Here is a 17,601-nt window from a genome sequence, read left to right as displayed (position 1 = left end):
ATATCATTCACAAAGCTCTATGCATCCTCTTTCTTGTCAGTTTACAAGAACAATGTTTTGTAATCATTTTTAATATAATTTGATAAAGATACTACTAAAAAGTAGTGCTCTCAGGTCGGTTTAACTAATTTTACTATGCCTAAATGAGAAAATTCCCCTATAATCAGCACCAAATGCAGAAAAGGTAGCAGAGTCCGTGTGGTCCTGTCATGACCTAGATTGAGCTCCTGAGAAACTGGTCCAGTGGTGAAGCTCTCATTTAAAAGTGCTTTATTTCCTTTGATTTGGCTTTCTCTGGTTTTACTGGAAATAGCATAGCTTTTTCTGAATAAACAGATCTGATTTAGATACCACTCAGTGCCTTTTATGTAAACCTCTGCTATATTTGATAAGCACAGAGAATGATTCCCATCTGTTTTTTGTTTTTTTTTCATTCTTCTTTCTTTCATCTGAACAGAGTGAAAAACTTTAAGATAAAGTGGAATGTTCTAAATGTAAATGACAGATTGCTGCTCAGTCCATCCTGGTTCATACAGTGTTCTTATTGTACACTAAAACTATGAAAAATAGTTTTTGTTAATTATATATAATAAATCTAAATATTAGACAAAGAAAGCTAATTCAAAATATTTGCAAATATTGTACTGGTACATGCATAATTCACCAAAAAGCTGCATGTTAAATAATGTGTTAGTTATACTCACGGGTGTTCGGTTTGCTACCGTACCCGTTTCAGAAATATTACATTTCGACAGACCAGTTTCTTTTAGATGTTTAATTCTTTGTAAAATCACTTTGAGTAGAATTGTTTAAAGTCTTACCAAACGTGTCTCAGAAGTTTTGGATACTGTATGTGTGTTTGTGTAAATGGTTATTTCTGGAGCCCTGATTCTTCTTGTGTTATGTTAATCTTTTTATCTTATTTCCTTTTCAATGATCTAAAAATATTATACTCTAAATATTGTTGGAGGCATTCTGATATTGTAAATTCTCATATATTGTAAAACCTGCAAATATTAAAAATCCCTCTGACCGAACGTTCAGATCTAATAAAAATCAGTTGACCTTCACCCAGCGCTTGACACTGGAAGAATCACACTCCCACAGGGCTGAAAACGCAATGCACAAATGACCATGAATTCAGTGTTATAAGGTGACCTGTGGCTTATGTTCATAAACATGGCTTGTTATAGAAGCTCTGTTCAATGCTTTCATAGCAGTTATCTGATGATCTTTGATTGCGTTTGCATAATATGCTCAATCAAAAGCAAAAAAAAAAAACTATTACTTTTGTCTGTTTTTGAAGAAAAAATAAAGAAAATGCATCTTATTAACAGAAGTGTATGACTGGGTTTAATAAGCACAACATTGTTCCACGGGAAGTTTGAATGTTCCTGCTGAGATCAGTGAGCTCTCTGTAATGTCTGAAATATTAATGCACATGTGTGAGCATTTTTTAGCCAGATAGATTTGCCTTTGCAGTTTCAGATTACAAAAACCATCTTCCCTTACGCTATTCACTGTTTAGTTATGCGATATATTAGTAAAATGAGCTAGAGTCTTATTTGTGTTCTTTCAAAACACTAATGAAGCACATGGCGATCAGTATATTGTACAGTATTTCAGATGAGTTTCCACAAAATCTAATACATCAGGATTTTATGGCTGAGAATATGTGAGAATATGGAGGTCATACTTGAGAAAAAAGATTTTATTCAGAGGCTCAAATTGAAGTAAGTTGAAATTCTGATAGCTTGAAATGTAAATCAATGAGATCTGTATAGCAGACTACTTAAATCAAATGCATATACATATCAGTTGTCACTTTATATCTCCCAATTATATGTCTAAGATGATATTTAAATGTTTAGATTCATAATCAAAGGTCTAATTGAGGGGGCAAAACATATAATGCAATGCAATCCAAAAAAATTATACGTGGATAATCAAGTAGACATAAGTTGCTTCAGTACAGTAAATGTTCCTATTGAATTTTTGACAATATAAAAGTTATTTTTACATTTACTTTATTAAAGATTTCACGGCAAAAAAGAAAAAAGATCATGTTGATACTTTAGAGGACATGTATCAACAGAGGACATGTTTTAGAGGACATATTGTTTTGCTTAGCTTGCTGGCACAGGTGTGTGTGTGTGCGCCCGTACCTACTCAGCACACACTGTACTTTTCACAATACACACCTCTTTGCTAATAATATGCATTCAGCCACAAACACACTCAATGGAGATAAAAGGAGCATCTCTTACACACGCTCTTTGGAGCTCATTTCAATTAGCTTTATATCTCATGTCAAATGCTCAAATACTTCAAATGTCCCTTTGGGACTTTCATGTGCCCTACAGGCATAAAGAACAGGATCTTTTGGAAATATGATCATAAAGGTCAACATTGGCTTGCTGTATTGCTTCAGTTAGCAAAACACTTCGCTTTTTCTGTCTCGTGACAATGCTAATTGCAGTTTCAGATGTCAAGTTTCATTCCTGCTTGTATCCTTTTGGGAGTTTAACAAAGGCGACGGGCGGACAAAGGAAAAAGCATCCTCTTTTCTCAACACAATGATACCCTATTCAAATTATACTCTATTTCCTCTAGACTACAATATGTCCTAGTTATTAAATCCTGTCTGATGTTCTCCACCAGTTTTCGACAGTAAAACAGTATAGTAGTAACTGTAATAACTTTTCTGGTATATATACAATTTGTTTTTGACATGATATGCAAAACAAATTGAAAATTTTCATGAAAATATGTAATTGAAAATACAAATTTAACCGATTAAATATGATATGCGTGTACACTGCATATACTGTACAACATTTGCGTTATAACATTTCTCATTTTATAATACTGAGAAACACTGGCATCTAGTGGCTGCTCAAGGTCTTTATAGTCTGTTTCTTACCGCTTCTCATGTTAGACACGCATGCAAATAATAATGTCATCGTGTCTCATATTTATAAATAAAAAAGTGAATTACAGTTCTTTTAATTTTAAAACAAATTAAGCCTGTTTATCGTAAGTTGTGTCCGCGGAACTAATGTTCTGCGTCACTGTGTTTCCGGGAGCAGCTGAGGAGGTGACACACTGATGGCCGTCAAATAATAATCACATGTGAGTGTTTTGTACATGGTTTTGTACGGGTAATTTGTTTTATCTTTTAATTAAAACAGAAAGGTTTTTACCACCTTACTAATTACTTATTTGTGTTTTCAGTTCAACTTAACTAAATATGTAATGAAACAGATTCATCTTTTTGGCTGTCATGTTAGGAACTATAAGCTATGATTTTGTCAAGAGTTCTGCATCACTTGTGGAATTTATGCAATAAATACATGTCTTGTCTTGAGTCAGATCGGTTTTAGTGATCTATAATGACTTATTTGTATAATTGAATGTAGATTATGGTTAAAAACATTTTGTCTATGATCTATTCTAGGGTTTTCAAACTGGCGTCAGGGGTCAAAAAATAGTTTTATCAAACTAAATAAATACATTTGATTATGTAATATAATAATATAAATGAATATAATAAATATTTTACAAATAGTATTTACTCCTATTTATAATATTTTTCACAATATATATAATTGCGTCTTTATACATGAAAATATATAGCTGCCTTTTAAATTTTAGAATGGGGGTTCCTTACACAAGGATGATCATATGTTGGGGGTCAGTGGCATCCTGGCTTACTTCAGGTGATTGTCCTTGTAATAAATAGTACAGTAAATCAGTGGTTCTCAATTGGTTTTACTTGGTTTCAGGACCCAGATTTTACATCAATAAGCAACATGATCTGTATTGTTATTTTAAATTATTTCTCATTCATAAAACGATTAAGAAATTTACATTTGTTGTTTTTCATTGTCTCTTCAATTTCCTTGGTTTCATGCTCTCAGCAGCCAATAATTCGCTGACCAGTAGAGAACCTCTGCTTTATGCCACTGGATAAAGGCACCTGTGAAATGACTAAGTACTCTTTTCCTGTAACGTGCCAGGGTGTTTGGTGACAATCATGGACGCCCTCGAGGACACCTTCAGGACCCTCTCCATCGCCAGGAGACTGGAGCCCAGTGAGGCCACGTACATTCTGGACCTCTCTCTTGCATCCAGTGGGTCAGATTTGCTGGCTGTGTGCTGCTCCAGTTACTCTGTGCACCTGCACAGCAGAGAAACGCTCCGCCTGGTGGGAGAGTTCCAGGGTCACACGGCTCCTCTGTGTGGGGTCCGTTTCTCTCATCTGTCCCCTCACCTGCTCTTCACCGGCTCCGCCGATGGGACACTGCGGTGCTGGGACGTCCGACAGCCCGGTTCTAATGCCACCCAGGTGTTTCGCAGTGATTCGACACATTCGTACTGCTCGTTTGACGTGAGCTGCAGTGACCGTGTGCTGTGCGCAGGCACAGAGCAGATAGAGGAGGAGAGTTTTTTAGTATTCTGGGATGCCCGTATGGTTCAGGATGGAGGTGAGTCGGGCTCTAAGATGGGCGGTCTGCTGGGAGTTTACTCAGAATCGCACAGTGATGACATCACTGCGGTGAAGTTCCACCCACAGCAGGCGGAGCGTTTGGCTTCTGGGGCCACAGATGGACTTGTGAACGTGTTTGATCTGAGTCTGGGTGGAGAGGATGACGCTCTTGTCACCACCTGTAACTGTGAGTCCACTGTAAGCTCCCTCTGCTGGACAGGTAGGTAGTAACAGCACACCTGACTGAGCGATATTTTTGTATTTCATTATGTAGACAGAATTCCCTTGATCATGGAAAATATTAGAATTTTTAACTTGTGATGACCAGGCCTGTAAAACACATTTATTATTAAATATTTTTTGTATTATTAAATTATTATTATTAAATAATAATACCGGTATTTATTTTTCACGGTATGCTTAGTTGTTGAATTGTGATGACCAGGCCTGTAAAACTTTTTTAAATTATTATTATTATTATTAATATTAAATAACAATTAATATAGAATACATTTTGTTTTCTGTATGCTTAGCTGTTAAATTGTGATGACCTGGCCTGGAAAAAAAAAATTCTATGATATTTTTAGACTGTATTATAATAATTAAAATAATATAGAATGTTTTTTTCTAGCTGTAATGTTCTTTATATATATATATATATATATATATAATTAAACATTTTATTTTTACAGTCATGTGAAAAAGAAAGTACACCCTTTTTAATTCTATGGTTTTACGTATCAGGACATAATAAAAATAATAATTTGGCCCTTGGCAGGTCTTAAAATTAGGTAAATACAACCTCAGATGAACAACACCACATGACACTGTCATGGTTTGTTTAAAGTCACCCTGTAGTCAATTATTTTATCCCTTAAAACTTTTTTTTCTCCCGTGAAAATAATTTCTTTGTATCTTAAAATAGCTCGAATGTAACTCTACACCTTTGCTTTATTTATTATACATGGCACTATGAATATGCAAATTAGCCCCGCCTCCACTCACACCAGCTTAGGATACCTGATCCACTTGGTCAACTTTACTGTAGTAAAAGCTGCATGATGGCGAAGATGGAAGAGGAAGGAAAATCTAATTATACAGGCTCGTCTTTCAAGTCAAGTTGATGTATCAGAATGGTGGTGTATTTATGAATCGCTCCAACGTCAGACACATAACTTATTGATATGATTAGCCTTTGGCTTGACTACGTTATCAAACAGCTAATAATGTGTATGTATACTAATGTAAAAACACAAACCAAGTCCAAGTGACTACAGTGGCTCAACCTTAAGTTTATCAAACGACGAGAATACTTTTTGTGCGCAAAAAACACAAAAATCACGACTTTATTCCACTATTCATTTTCTTCTGTGTGGGCCTCTGAGTGAGTTCACGTAGTATAACACCGCAGCGCTTCTGGGTTGTACGTCAGAAGGTAGGCTCACTATTGGCCGACGCTGGTCATGTGTGTGATGCGTGTGATGCTGGCCAATAGTGAGCCTACGTTCTGACGTACAACCAGTTTTAAAGGGATAGTTCACCCAAAAATGAAAATTCTATCATCGTTTACTCACCCTCAAGTTGTTCCAAACCTGTATGAGTTTCTTTGTTCTGCTGAACACAAAGGAAGATATTTGGAAAAATGTTTGTAACCAAACAGATCTCGGTCCCCATTGACTATCATAGTATATTTTTTTCCTACTATGGTAGTCAATGGGGACTGAGATCTATTGATTACAAACATTCTTCCAAATATCTTCCTTTGTGTTCAGCAGAACAAAGAAACTCATACAGGTTTGGAACAACTTGAGGGTGAGTAAACGATGATAGAATTTTCATTTTTGGGTGAACTATCCCTTTAAGGAGAAAATACTCCGCAATAGTGTTGACTTATGAATTTGCACCTGGTTTGTCATAAAGCAAAGATTGGTTTCACAAAATTTCACAAAAAACTAGGCCAAAATGGAGAAGCCATGTGTGACAACTAAGTGCTACTTCCAAGGGAATTAAGGGGGTAAAGGCCCCGAAATACTTTAAGCGAAGAACGAACTGCTTGGGAGTACGAAACAGCTTGCTAAAGCGAACTTTCCGGAAAAGTTTGCTACGGCTGGTCAGGCATCCGCGAGTGAAAACATGAACACACTGGAGAGCTGCTTTATAGTAGAAAATTAAGTTGTACTTCTGATGAAACGAGACACTGACACTGTTTTTCATGTTAATATGGGAAAGCTGCTTGATTTTAAGAAAAGTGCTATATAAATAAACGTGACGTGTCTTTGCTAGAGTGCCGAATTGCAGAGCTCGTGCAAACAGATCCACGTTACTATGATCAGATGCTTTTCTTTTGATATATTAAAAAATGCTTGCCGTTTTCTCAATTTTGTTGTGTATTATTTTTGTTATTTAGAGGAAAACGCGCAGCACATATTTACATGTTCATCCAAACGCCGCTCTCAGCTGTGTGGGCAGCGTCGGATGTTCGCTAACAGTATATCGCTGCTCGCGTATTTCGAACTTTGTTTTACCTCAAGGCACAGGATGAGAAATAACTTCACCTTGAGTATATCAGGGCCTTAAGTAGCAGTCAGGCACTGTTCAGGTGTGTGTTAACAATGCCAAGGAGGAAAGATATCAGCAATGATCTTAGAGAAGCAATTGTTGCTGCCATTAATCTAGGAAGGGTTACAAGGTCAATTCCAAACAACTTGAAGTCCATCATTCTACAGTGAGGAAGATTATTCACAAGTGGAAAACACTGAAGGCAGTTGCTAATCTTCCCAGGAGTGGACGTCCCGGCAAATTCACCCCAAGGTCAGACCGTGCAATGCTCAGAGAAACTGAAAAAACAAACAAAACAAGAGCTACATCTCAGACTCTGCAGGCCTCAGGTAACATGTTAAATGTTAAAGTTCATGACAGTACAATTATAAAAAGACGGGACGAGTATGGCATGTTTGGAAGGGTTACCAGGAGAAAGCTGCTTTTCTTCACAGCAGCACGGCTTAGGTTTTGCAAAGTTGCATCTGAACAAACCTCAGGACTTCTGGAACAATGTCCTTTGGACAGACGAGACCAAAGGGGAGATTTTGGGCCATAATGCACAGCGCCAACTGTCAGCGCCAACTGTTGGCGCAAACACCTCAACTGTCAGGCACTGTGGTGGAGGGGTGATGATTTGGGCTTGTTTTGCAGCCACAGGACCTGGACACCTTGCAGTCTTTGAGTCGACCATGAACACCTCTGCATACCAAAGTATTCTAGAGTCAAATGTGAGGCCATCTGTCCGACAGCTAAAGCTGAAATTGGATCATGCAACAGGACAATGATCTCAAGAACACCAGCAAATCTACAGCAGAATGACTGAAAACGAAAACGTTGCACTGACCCAGTCAAAGTCCAGACCTCAACCCGACGGAAATGTTGCTGCGGGACCTTCAGAGAGCTGTGCATAAACAGAGGCCCACAAACCTCAATGAACTGGAGCAACGTTGTAAAGAAGAGCGGGCCAAAATTCCTCCAGAACGATGTGAAAGGCTGATAAAGTCTTATAGAAAACGATTACTTCAAGTTATTGCTGCTAAAAGTGGCTCTACGCGCAACTGAATCATAGAGTGTACTTAGTTTTGTCACACATGGCTTCTCCATTTGGCTTTATTTTTGTTAAATAAATAATGACACGGTGTAATATGTCATGTGTTGTTGTTCAGCTGAGGTTGTATTTACCTAATATTAAGATACCTGCTAATGACCAGATGATTTTGAATGTCATGATACGCAAAACCATAGAATTCAAAAGGGTGTATTCTTTTTCTCATGACTGTATGTTCAGTGGGTACGGAAAGTATTCAGACCCCCTTAAATTTTTCACTCTTTGTTATATTGCAGCCATTTGCTAAAATCATTTAAGTTCATTTTTTTTCCTCATTATTGTACACACAGAACCCCATATTGACAGAAAAACACAGAATTGTTGACATTTTTGCACATTTATTAAAAAAGAAAAACTGAAATATCACATGGTCCTAAGTATTCAGACCCTTTGCTCAGTATTTAGTAGAAGCACCCTTTTGATCTAATAAAGCCATGAGTCTTTTTGGGAGTTTTTCACACCTGGATTTGGGTATCCTCTGCCATTCCTCCTTGCAGATCCTCTCCAGTTCTGTCAGGTTGGATGGTAAACGTTGGTGGACAGCCATTTTCAGGTCTCTCCAGAGATGCTCAATTGGGTTTAAGTCAGGGCTCTGGCTGGGCCATTCAAGAACAGTCACGGAGTTGTTGTGAAGCCACTCCTTCGTTATTTTAGCTGTGTGCTTAGGGTCATTGTCTTGTTGGAAGGTGAACCTTCGGCCCAGTCTGAGGTCCAGAGCACTCTGGAGAAGGTTTTCGTCCAGGATATCCCTGTACTTGGCCGCATTCATCTTTCCCTCGATTGCAACCAGTCGTCCTGTCCCTGCAGCTGAAAAACACCCCCACAGCATGATGCTGCCACCACCATGCTTCACTGTTGAGACTGTATTGGACAGGTGATGAGAAGTGCCTGGTTTTCTCCACACATACCGCTTAGAATTAAGGCCAAAAAGTTCTATCTTGGTCTCATCAGACCAGATAATCTTATTTATCACCATCTTGGAGTCCTTCAGGTGTGCTTTCATGTGTCTTGCACTGAGGAGAGGCTTCCGTCGGGCCACTCTGCCATAAAGCCCCGACTGGTGGATGGCTGCAGTGATGGTTGACTTACTACAACTTTCTCCCATCTCCCGACTGCATCTCTGGAGCTCAGCCACAGTGATCTTTGGGTTCTTCTTTACCTCTCTCACCAAGGCTCTTCTCCCCGATAGCTCAGTTTGGCCGGACGGCCAGCTCTAGGAAGGGTTCTGGTCGTCCCAAACGTCTTCCATTTAAGGATTATGGAACCTTAGGAACCTTAAGTGCAGCAGAAACCTTTTTGTAACCTTGGCCAGATCTGTGCCTTGCCACAATTCTGTCTCTGAGCTCTTCAGGCAGTTCCTTTGACCTCATGATTCTCATTTGCTCTGACATGCACTGTGAGCTGTAAGGTCTTATATAGACAGGTGTGTGGCTTTCCTAATCAAGTCCAATCAGTATAATCAAACACAGCTGGACTCAAATGAAGGTGTAGAGCCATCTCAAGGATGATCAGAAGAAATGGACAGCACCTGAGTTAAATATATGAGTGTCACAGCAAAGGGTCTGAATACTTAGGACCATGTGATATTTCAGTTTTTCTTTTTTAATAAATGTGCAAAAATGTCAACAATTCTGTGTTTTTCTGTCAATATGGGGTGCTGTGTGTACAATAATGAGGAAAAAAAAATTACTTAAATTATTTTAGCAAATGGCTGCAATATAACAAAGAGTGAACAATTTAAGGGGGTCTGAATACTTTCCGTACCCACTGTATATGTATATGTGTGTGTATATATATAAATAATATAGTGATAGTAATAGCAGTAATAGTAATATTTTGCTGTAAGATTTAACTAGAAATTGCCCTTTCTATGTAGTCACTTTAAATGTATTGGTTAAAATATGTGGAAACCCTGTAGGCCTTTGTATATTCATATTAGCAATTTTAAGATTTAACAAAAAACAGCTGAAAATGCTGAGTTTTAAAGTCTATTTTAAATCATATGTCAGACATCAACATATTTGTACTCCCCAGAACCCTAAACTATCTCTTTATTTCTTATATTAACAGGCAAATATCTTGACCAGCTGCTTTGTCTGACTCATGATGAGGGGCTACACCTGTGGGATGTGGCTCGCCCAGACAGCGATGACACTTTGACCTTCTTGAGTTCGGCTGATGCCCGAACACTTGTCCAGCTCCCTGATGGAGCCTCACTTGAGTACTTTGTGGGCGGTTCATGGATGTCAGATGAGGAGCGTCTTCTTTTAGTAGGAGGGAGTAATGATGGAAAGCTCCACCTCCTGGACTGCAGTGGGAGTGGTCTGAAATTCATTAAATCCCTTAAAGGGGGTCACTCAGCTACAGTGAGATGCTTCCAGTGGGATGCGATCGCACGATGTCTGTTGACGGGCGGGGAGGATGGCCAGTTGTTGCAGTGGAAGGCGGGAGCGGAGGAAATCAGTGTGGGGAAGAAAGATTCTCTGAAAAGCATCTCCTCCATGCAGCTCAGAACTAAAGCTCACAGAAAACAAGCTACGAAGAAAGACCGGTCAAAACTCGCATGATCACACATACTTCACAGGAGAGTTATATGGAGACTGTTTAAATCTTCCACCTTAAGAACTTTTTATAGTTAATATATAGTTTTAACAGTGTTTTGTGGTTTTAAAATGTAAGTTGTGGTTTCACTTTATTTTGATGGTCCTTTAACACATTCTATTGACTATAAGTAACATTGCAACTACATGTCTAGTACTCATAAGAGTGTTAGTTGATTGTTAGGTTAGGGTTAGAACAAGTTGACACTTAGTTGCAAAGCTCTGTATAATCAGTAGAATGTCTGTTGGGGGATCATCACAATAAGGAGTTAGCAGATATTCAGCAGACAGTCTAATACTCTATTGGGAGTTAGTTGACATGTAGTAGCGAAGTTACTTATAGTCAGTAGATTGTTCAAAAGGGACCATCAGAATAAAGTGTTACCATTTTATTAACAAATCGCTACATAAGAATTACAAAGGTGGTCTGTTTGTCCAGCAAAAACTCTTATGAAAACTGTGAAGGACATTACTTTTCTTATGTTTTGTTAGCAGCATTTCAGAATGAATTTTTGAGGTAGAACACATGATGTGAAAAAGCTAAAAACAAATTGTCTCCCGTGTTTACTGACCATAAATTGAACAGCTGTATTGTATTGTTTATACCTTCTTGTTTTTCTTTCCAAAATGTGTTAATTTCAAAACCAACTTGCTGCGACATACTCATTACACAAATTGTGAATCAAAATCTAAGTACAATTTGAATTAGTGAATGGGGATTCATATTATATTGACAGATTTTTTTCTTTAATATCTTGAATGAAAAGTTTTTTGTTTGTATAGAAGGCTACATCAGGATCACTGGGATGCAATTTCAGGAGCACTTTCTGATCGATGCAAAGTACAACATTAACAATACTATGTCAGCGTTCTCCCTTTGCAAAGGGTTTACATTTGTTATGGTCATAACTTGTGGTTATGTTCTTAGCAAAAATGCTTTATTACAAAAGTATCTATTAAAAACTGCATGTTCTGTATTTGTTATTATGTTATCAGGCAACTATGGGCCAACACATAAGAACCTTTAAAATTGTAAAAACAAGAAAAGTTTTTGATGAGAAGGATGCCTTGATATCAAAGTCTCTGATGCTCTTAACCATATTCTCACATTTTATTTAACTTTATTGGATAACAACTGAGTGTGCTGTGAAATGCAAATGTGAGGTTTAAACAGGCAGCATTTGTCTCTGAGATTCATAAGCTCCCCAGTCATGCACTTTCAGATGATGAGAGTTCAGTTAAGATTTCTGATGTAATGCAAGCCTGGTGAGGAATATGCTGAACACAAGACACACCACAACAGCTCCACCCTATATTTCGGGAACTGCCTCGCCCTTAATAATATTTAACAATGTTGCAGAACAAATATAATGTGAATTTGGTATTTGGCATCTGGCACAGGAAATGACAGCTGAGCGAAATTGAGAAGCTGTCATTCGTGTGGGGTTTGTGGATACTTGGTGTGTTGTAAACGCCCTTAAATAAACCGAAGATTTGCTAAACATCCTGTATTTGCTGTCTCTCTTTTAAAGTAAACAAATGTGTTTATAATAAATACAGAATAAAAATAAGAGCAAACATTTATATTAAAAACTGCACTATTCCATAATTTTGATTTATTTATTTTGATTTCATGGTGACTTTAATCTGAAATTAAAAAGCCTCCCCAAAATCCATTAAAATGAAAACAAATGAGCGTTAAAATTTTATTAAACTTCTAACGAGCTGGTTAAAAACAGTAAATGTATTATATTACACACTGCTTTTGTTCTAAATATCAAATTTCACCTATTTAAATATATCTTTTATTGTTTTAGAACCTTTAACATGTCCGTTTATAATGAAACAAAGACACTAAAAAAAAAACTAGGTTTTATTTTCCAAAAGTTTCAAAGCCCAGAAGACTGACGGAATATTTGAAATTCATTGAAACAGCCCTGAACTTTTAAGTTGCGTAACTAGCCATTCTTCGTGTACGCGTTGACGTGCGTGCAGACGCGCTCGTGCTCGTCACTCATTTCCTGAAACATACACAGCAGCACAAGAAACCGCAGCTGAGCGTAAAAGGTACCATATGATCCGATCCTAATGCTCGTGCTGATAGTTCTCGCCAGGTGGCCTCTTCTTTGGCATGAGACGCTCCCCATAAGGGTTGGGCTCTCATACAGGTTTAACCTCATTCCTGAAGAGATCGATTATTTCCTTTTTTTTTTTTTTGGTCAAAATTTTCCCCTTTCTGAATAAAGATTTATTTTTATGTATAAAAAAATTATTCAATCTTTTTTTTTTTTTTTTTTTTGTATAGCGCTTTTCACAATACATTGGTTGAGCTGTGCACAGGATAGTGCCTTAATAAACTTAGTATACCCAAAGTCACGAATACGAATAGTTATGTTTATTATATATAACTATAGTTTTTTTATTTTTTATTTTTTTATTTATTTTTTATTAAACATGTTTTAATTAAAATAGTAGATCAATAAGACATACTAGTAAGGTGACTCTCTTTCCTGTTCGCACACAATTCAACCCAACTTCTCTATTCATCGTTAGAGAAGCCTTGGGAGTTTTTCCCTCCCATGCGTGGTGATTGCCACCTACATCGCCCAATCACGTTCCGAGGAATCTTCAAACCGACCAATGGCGTGGCGTTGTAGGCCCGAACCCGGCCCAGCAGGCTAGAGCGCGTCCGTGTTATGTGTGCCATGGACTCAGCCCAGTAATATTGACAATAGGGCGAAAAAGGGACCGATATTCCCCAATAAAACATATTTTCTGGATAAAAATAACCTATAGGCGCGGTGTGTGGACATAAAGAGATTCCCGGGGATGTTTATATTTCAGCTGGATCTTTTTCTATCGTCGGAAATTTGAGTATTTGATGGGATTATTGCTGTGGGTTTGGCAGTTTTTAAGGCCAAAAACAGATTTTGTGTCTTTATTTTTATTTTTCTGCTGCTTCAAGAGGCCTTGAAGGAGGAAAGACGGTTAAAACACCCATATCAGCTTCTCACATCGAAAACATCAAGGTAAATTGAATATTTGAAGGTTTCTTTTTTTTTTTTTTTTTTTGCTTATCCTGCTCAAGTTTAGATCCGGTTCGCTTGGATGTTTCATATACCCAAGTAAATATGTCAAATAAATGAGGCTAAGGTCCAAAAACACTTCGTATAAGTTACAGACTTTTTAGTATTTGTGTACCTAAAAGTAAAATAAGAAAAAAAAAACTGTAACCGTACTCTTAATGTCTCCCAGACAATTCTGACTGTAAAGAAACATTTGAATGTGTGGATGAGTGAAATCCACGAGGAAAGCTTGTTCTTCATCTGGTTTCTGTCCTGGAATGCAGTGGGTCTATGTCAGTTGCTTGTGTATTTGTAAGTGTGTTAGGACCATCAGGAGAACACGAACCTGCATCATCTGCACTCATGTGGACTGTACAGTTTTGGAGGCTTCCACTTTTTTCTGTCCTTTTAGAAGCAACCACTGTGCTAAACTGCTCTTGTGCATCTCAGAACTATATGTCTGTTCATTACTGACTAACCCATCAAACACAAGCAGTTCTGAACATCACTTCACTTGTCTGTGCCAACTTCTTGCTTTGGCTCAGTGGCACTGTGCCTCTGTGCCCTGTTTCCATGGTCTGGTTTACTTCAGCTGCCCGGCAGTCTGGTAGTCACAATATCTCATCACATCCCATGAGTAGATTTCACTCTGACTGGTTGTTTTTATTGACCTGCAGTCAAAACTATTGGGAAAGGTTATCTCTAAATAGCTGGTTATATAGATTAGGGCCAGGGCATCAGTGGCAGAGTGTTTTGGATTAATGGCTGGGCATAAGTGTTTCCTAGATTGTGGTTTCCATGTTCTTTTGTCAGTTTATAAAGTTGTTAATAAGCCCTAGGATATTTTTATTCCTTGAGATCTTTATACAGAGGGGAGCTGGATCACCAAACTTCATGGAGATCTGGGATTATCTATCACTATATTTCGTAAAATAGCTCAGTTGTAGACATTGCAAGATGTGTAGACTGTCTGTCTATCTATCTATCTATCAAGAATGGTTTACATTGGTTGAGTAAAGGTTGTCAATTGCCATTCCTTGATATTTTGCAGAAGTGTGTAATCCGTGTCACCTTGCTTGCATACAGAAATCGTTCACTGTAAATGTCAAACCAGGGTGAACTTGACGACGGGACAGAAACATGAATTGGCTCCTCTCAGCCTTTTCGTTACCAAGGGTTTTCGCTGATCTTGCCTCATGAATCTTGCAAATAAAGATAATTAAATATTTTTGCAAGTAAGCCTATTTTAGAGTAATTAAAATGTGTATGTGTCATTTATTTTCATGTCAATTTTTAAGCACATTGTTTTAGTTTTGGGAGTGGTCTTTTTTCCCCCTCAATGTTGATTTGTATTAGTTTCTCATTAATGAAGTATTTTTTTCATGGTATTAAAAATATTGTATAATATATATAAAAAATATTGTAATACAGTTTATTTAAATCAACATAAATGCAGATAATACTTCCAGCGTAGATGGCCTATAGTTTATAAATATTTAAAATATATATTTATTTGCATTATTACCATGAGATTTACGGTGGATTTGTGCTTTAAAAAGTCATGGAAATATTGTCACAATGCCAGGAATCCTATTTGTTTGTAAATAGCCATTTTATGTATATTATTTATCATTTCTTTCTGTTGGTTTTTGGGGTGAATATGACTTATCCCAGCTCGGGACATTCTCAGAGTCCCAACCACAATGACTGCTTGTGTTTATTCATTTCTACTGACCTTATGTGTTTTTGTCAATGTTCTCTTGTGCGATTTGTTTCTTGCATGTGAAATTCATTGTTCTTGAACTTGAGAGAGAAGATTTATTCTTTTTACAGGTAGTGATACTGCCAGGCCTGTCGTGTCTGAGAACAGGAGAAGTGGCTCAGAAAAGGGGTGATGTTGTTTGTGGTGGGCCGCACAGTGCAGCATTATAGGATGTCATCGGTAGACATTGGCAGCATCTCTCACTCCTTTGATGTCTGCTAATTTAAACCTCTCGGACGGAAATATCAAAGTGCTCGAAGTGGTCAGATTAAAGAGCATACCGGCTTCAGATATTGGAGGGGGGGGAAAGCACTTTTTTTTGCAAATTTACTTGTGTCTGCTTAGAGATTTTGCATTAAAAAGTCTTTGACTGGAGTTTTTTGAGTTCATGACCAGAGGGAAAGTTTAGGTGGTCTTTCTCTCTTTCTCTCCTTCCTTGGCCTGTTTTTTAAGGTTCTTCATCTCTGTCTTCCTGTTTACTTCCTGTTAAACTTTTCTAAAGGGGCGTTTACATGGACCCTAATAATCCGATTGTAATCGGAGCAGTAGAATAGCCGGAATAAAAAAATCACATGTAACAATGTAATTCGGAATGAATTGGCCAAAACACTTGATCGGATTATAAACTGAAACTGCGCAGGACGTAGAAATGGCGTAATGACAACATTGTCCCACCAGTCCTTTCTTCGGACTCCAGAGACTCCTTGTTTTGGTCGCAGGAAGGGGAATTTGTACTGCTTTATAAATATAAGCAGCAAGCCACAAAGCTGCATCGTGCCTATCTCCTAATTAGTACCCGAAATGGATAAATATAAAGTCTGCTTTTTAAAACAAAGAAAAGAAGAAATGGTTGGAGCCTGGAGGATGGTTAGTATGTGCCAACAGCGGGTAACTGTATATTTGTGCAGTGTGTGCATGTCAAAAAATCAAATCCAATTTGAAGCTTGTGACATAAACGCGCACATCAACCCGATCACTTTGTTTAGGGTTCATGGTAAACACTGTTTGTTGAACGGATTCATCAATTGGAATGATTTCATTACTTTCAGTTGCTTTCAGTCAAAAGAACACATGTAGAGTTGTGCAAAGGCCTGATCCAGACTTGTACAGTTAACAGAGTCAGTCACACCTTCCATCACAACAGGGTCATTTATTTATTTATTTATTAATTTAGCTAATTTGTCTTTCATCGTAGTCTGCATTCCTGCCTTTATTTACATCTCTGCCTAGATTTTCATTTTATACCACAACATTTCCTTCCTTTAGCCATTTGTGGTTTGTTTTGTAATTACAGTTGCTTTTGAATTGCAAACTTCTTTGTCCAAGGGTATGAAATTTCAGGCCTGGTTTTAGTGTTGCTTGCTTACACATCACTGATCTAAAGACCCCAATAAAACCAATGGCTGTTTACAATGATGGAGAGATGAAAACTGCTATGTCTTGTTTTTGTACTAAGCATTTAAGTATCTGGGTATTTAATTCATCATAAATCAGTCCCACCAGATTCCTACAGACCGTTTCTGATTATTAAATCCCAAATTTGACAGTAGCTTTTCTAGTTAGTGTCATTGACAGTAGGAGTATGTTTACCTGTAAATATTTTGGTACATGATAGCTGAGTGGCTTGCAAATATTAGGATCAAGACAATGATGCAAAATATATTTGTGTTGTAATTACATTCAGCTAAAAATCCCAGAGTGCTCATGTTAACAATAACAGTTATGAATGGACAATTATGGTTTTACAAACGTTTAGTAATTATAACCTTTCTGAGACTTTCAAACTTGCATACATTACACAAAATCTGGGTTCATAAAGTTGTTAAAGTTTATGATTGGGAAATATTTTCCCAGCAGTTCTGTGTAATTTGTGAAGATCATTAGCAAAGTCAAAACTTAATGGGCACAATTAGAATCGGCCCACTTTATGTAGGGTCATTTACAAACAAAAGTGAGCAAATTAATCCCTTAACAAAGGGCCTCAATGGTGCTGGCAAAATGAGCCTACAGTGGTCACTTCAAGGAAGTATATTTAA

At 37.6% G+C, this 17,601-nt stretch overlaps 2 protein-coding genes across 3 annotated transcripts in view; both read left to right on the top strand.

Moving 5' to 3' along the window:
- The first annotated feature begins 3,060 nt into the window (after window positions 1–3,060).
- On the top strand, window positions 3,061–12,240 carry wdr89 (WD repeat domain 89). 2 transcript variants are annotated; one of them, XM_084391805.1, is made up of 3 exons: window positions 3,061–3,132; window positions 4,020–4,709; window positions 10,209–12,240. In XM_084391805.1, the coding sequence occupies exons 2-3, from the start codon at window positions 4,037–4,039 to the stop codon at window positions 10,703–10,705; spliced, it is 1,170 nt and encodes a 389-aa protein (XP_084247931.1). In that variant the 5' UTR covers window positions 3,061–3,132; window positions 4,020–4,036; the 3' UTR covers window positions 10,706–12,240. The 2 variants fall into 2 exon arrangements, with proteins under 2 accessions (XP_084247931.1, XP_084247932.1); XM_084391806.1 differs by having other exon boundaries at window positions 3,103–3,132; window positions 3,921–4,709.
- Window positions 12,241–13,411: 1,171 nt separating this feature from the next.
- Window positions 13,412–17,601, top strand: part of ppp2r5eb (protein phosphatase 2, regulatory subunit B', epsilon isoform b) — a 31,035-nt gene continuing 26,845 nt past the window's right edge. Inside the window, exon 1 of the mRNA XM_084392427.1 lies at window positions 13,412–13,767. The gene's annotated coding sequence lies outside the window, so the exon portion shown is untranslated. The remainder of the gene's footprint in view (window positions 13,768–17,601) is intronic.

This window comes from Rutilus rutilus, assembly GCF_951802725.1.
Source record: "Rutilus rutilus genome assembly, chromosome: 20".
Classification (NCBI taxonomy): domain Eukaryota; kingdom Metazoa; phylum Chordata; class Actinopteri; order Cypriniformes; family Leuciscidae; genus Rutilus; species Rutilus rutilus.
The sequence above is the reverse complement of the archived record's forward strand: the minus strand, read 5'-3'. Positions and strand labels throughout refer to the sequence as shown.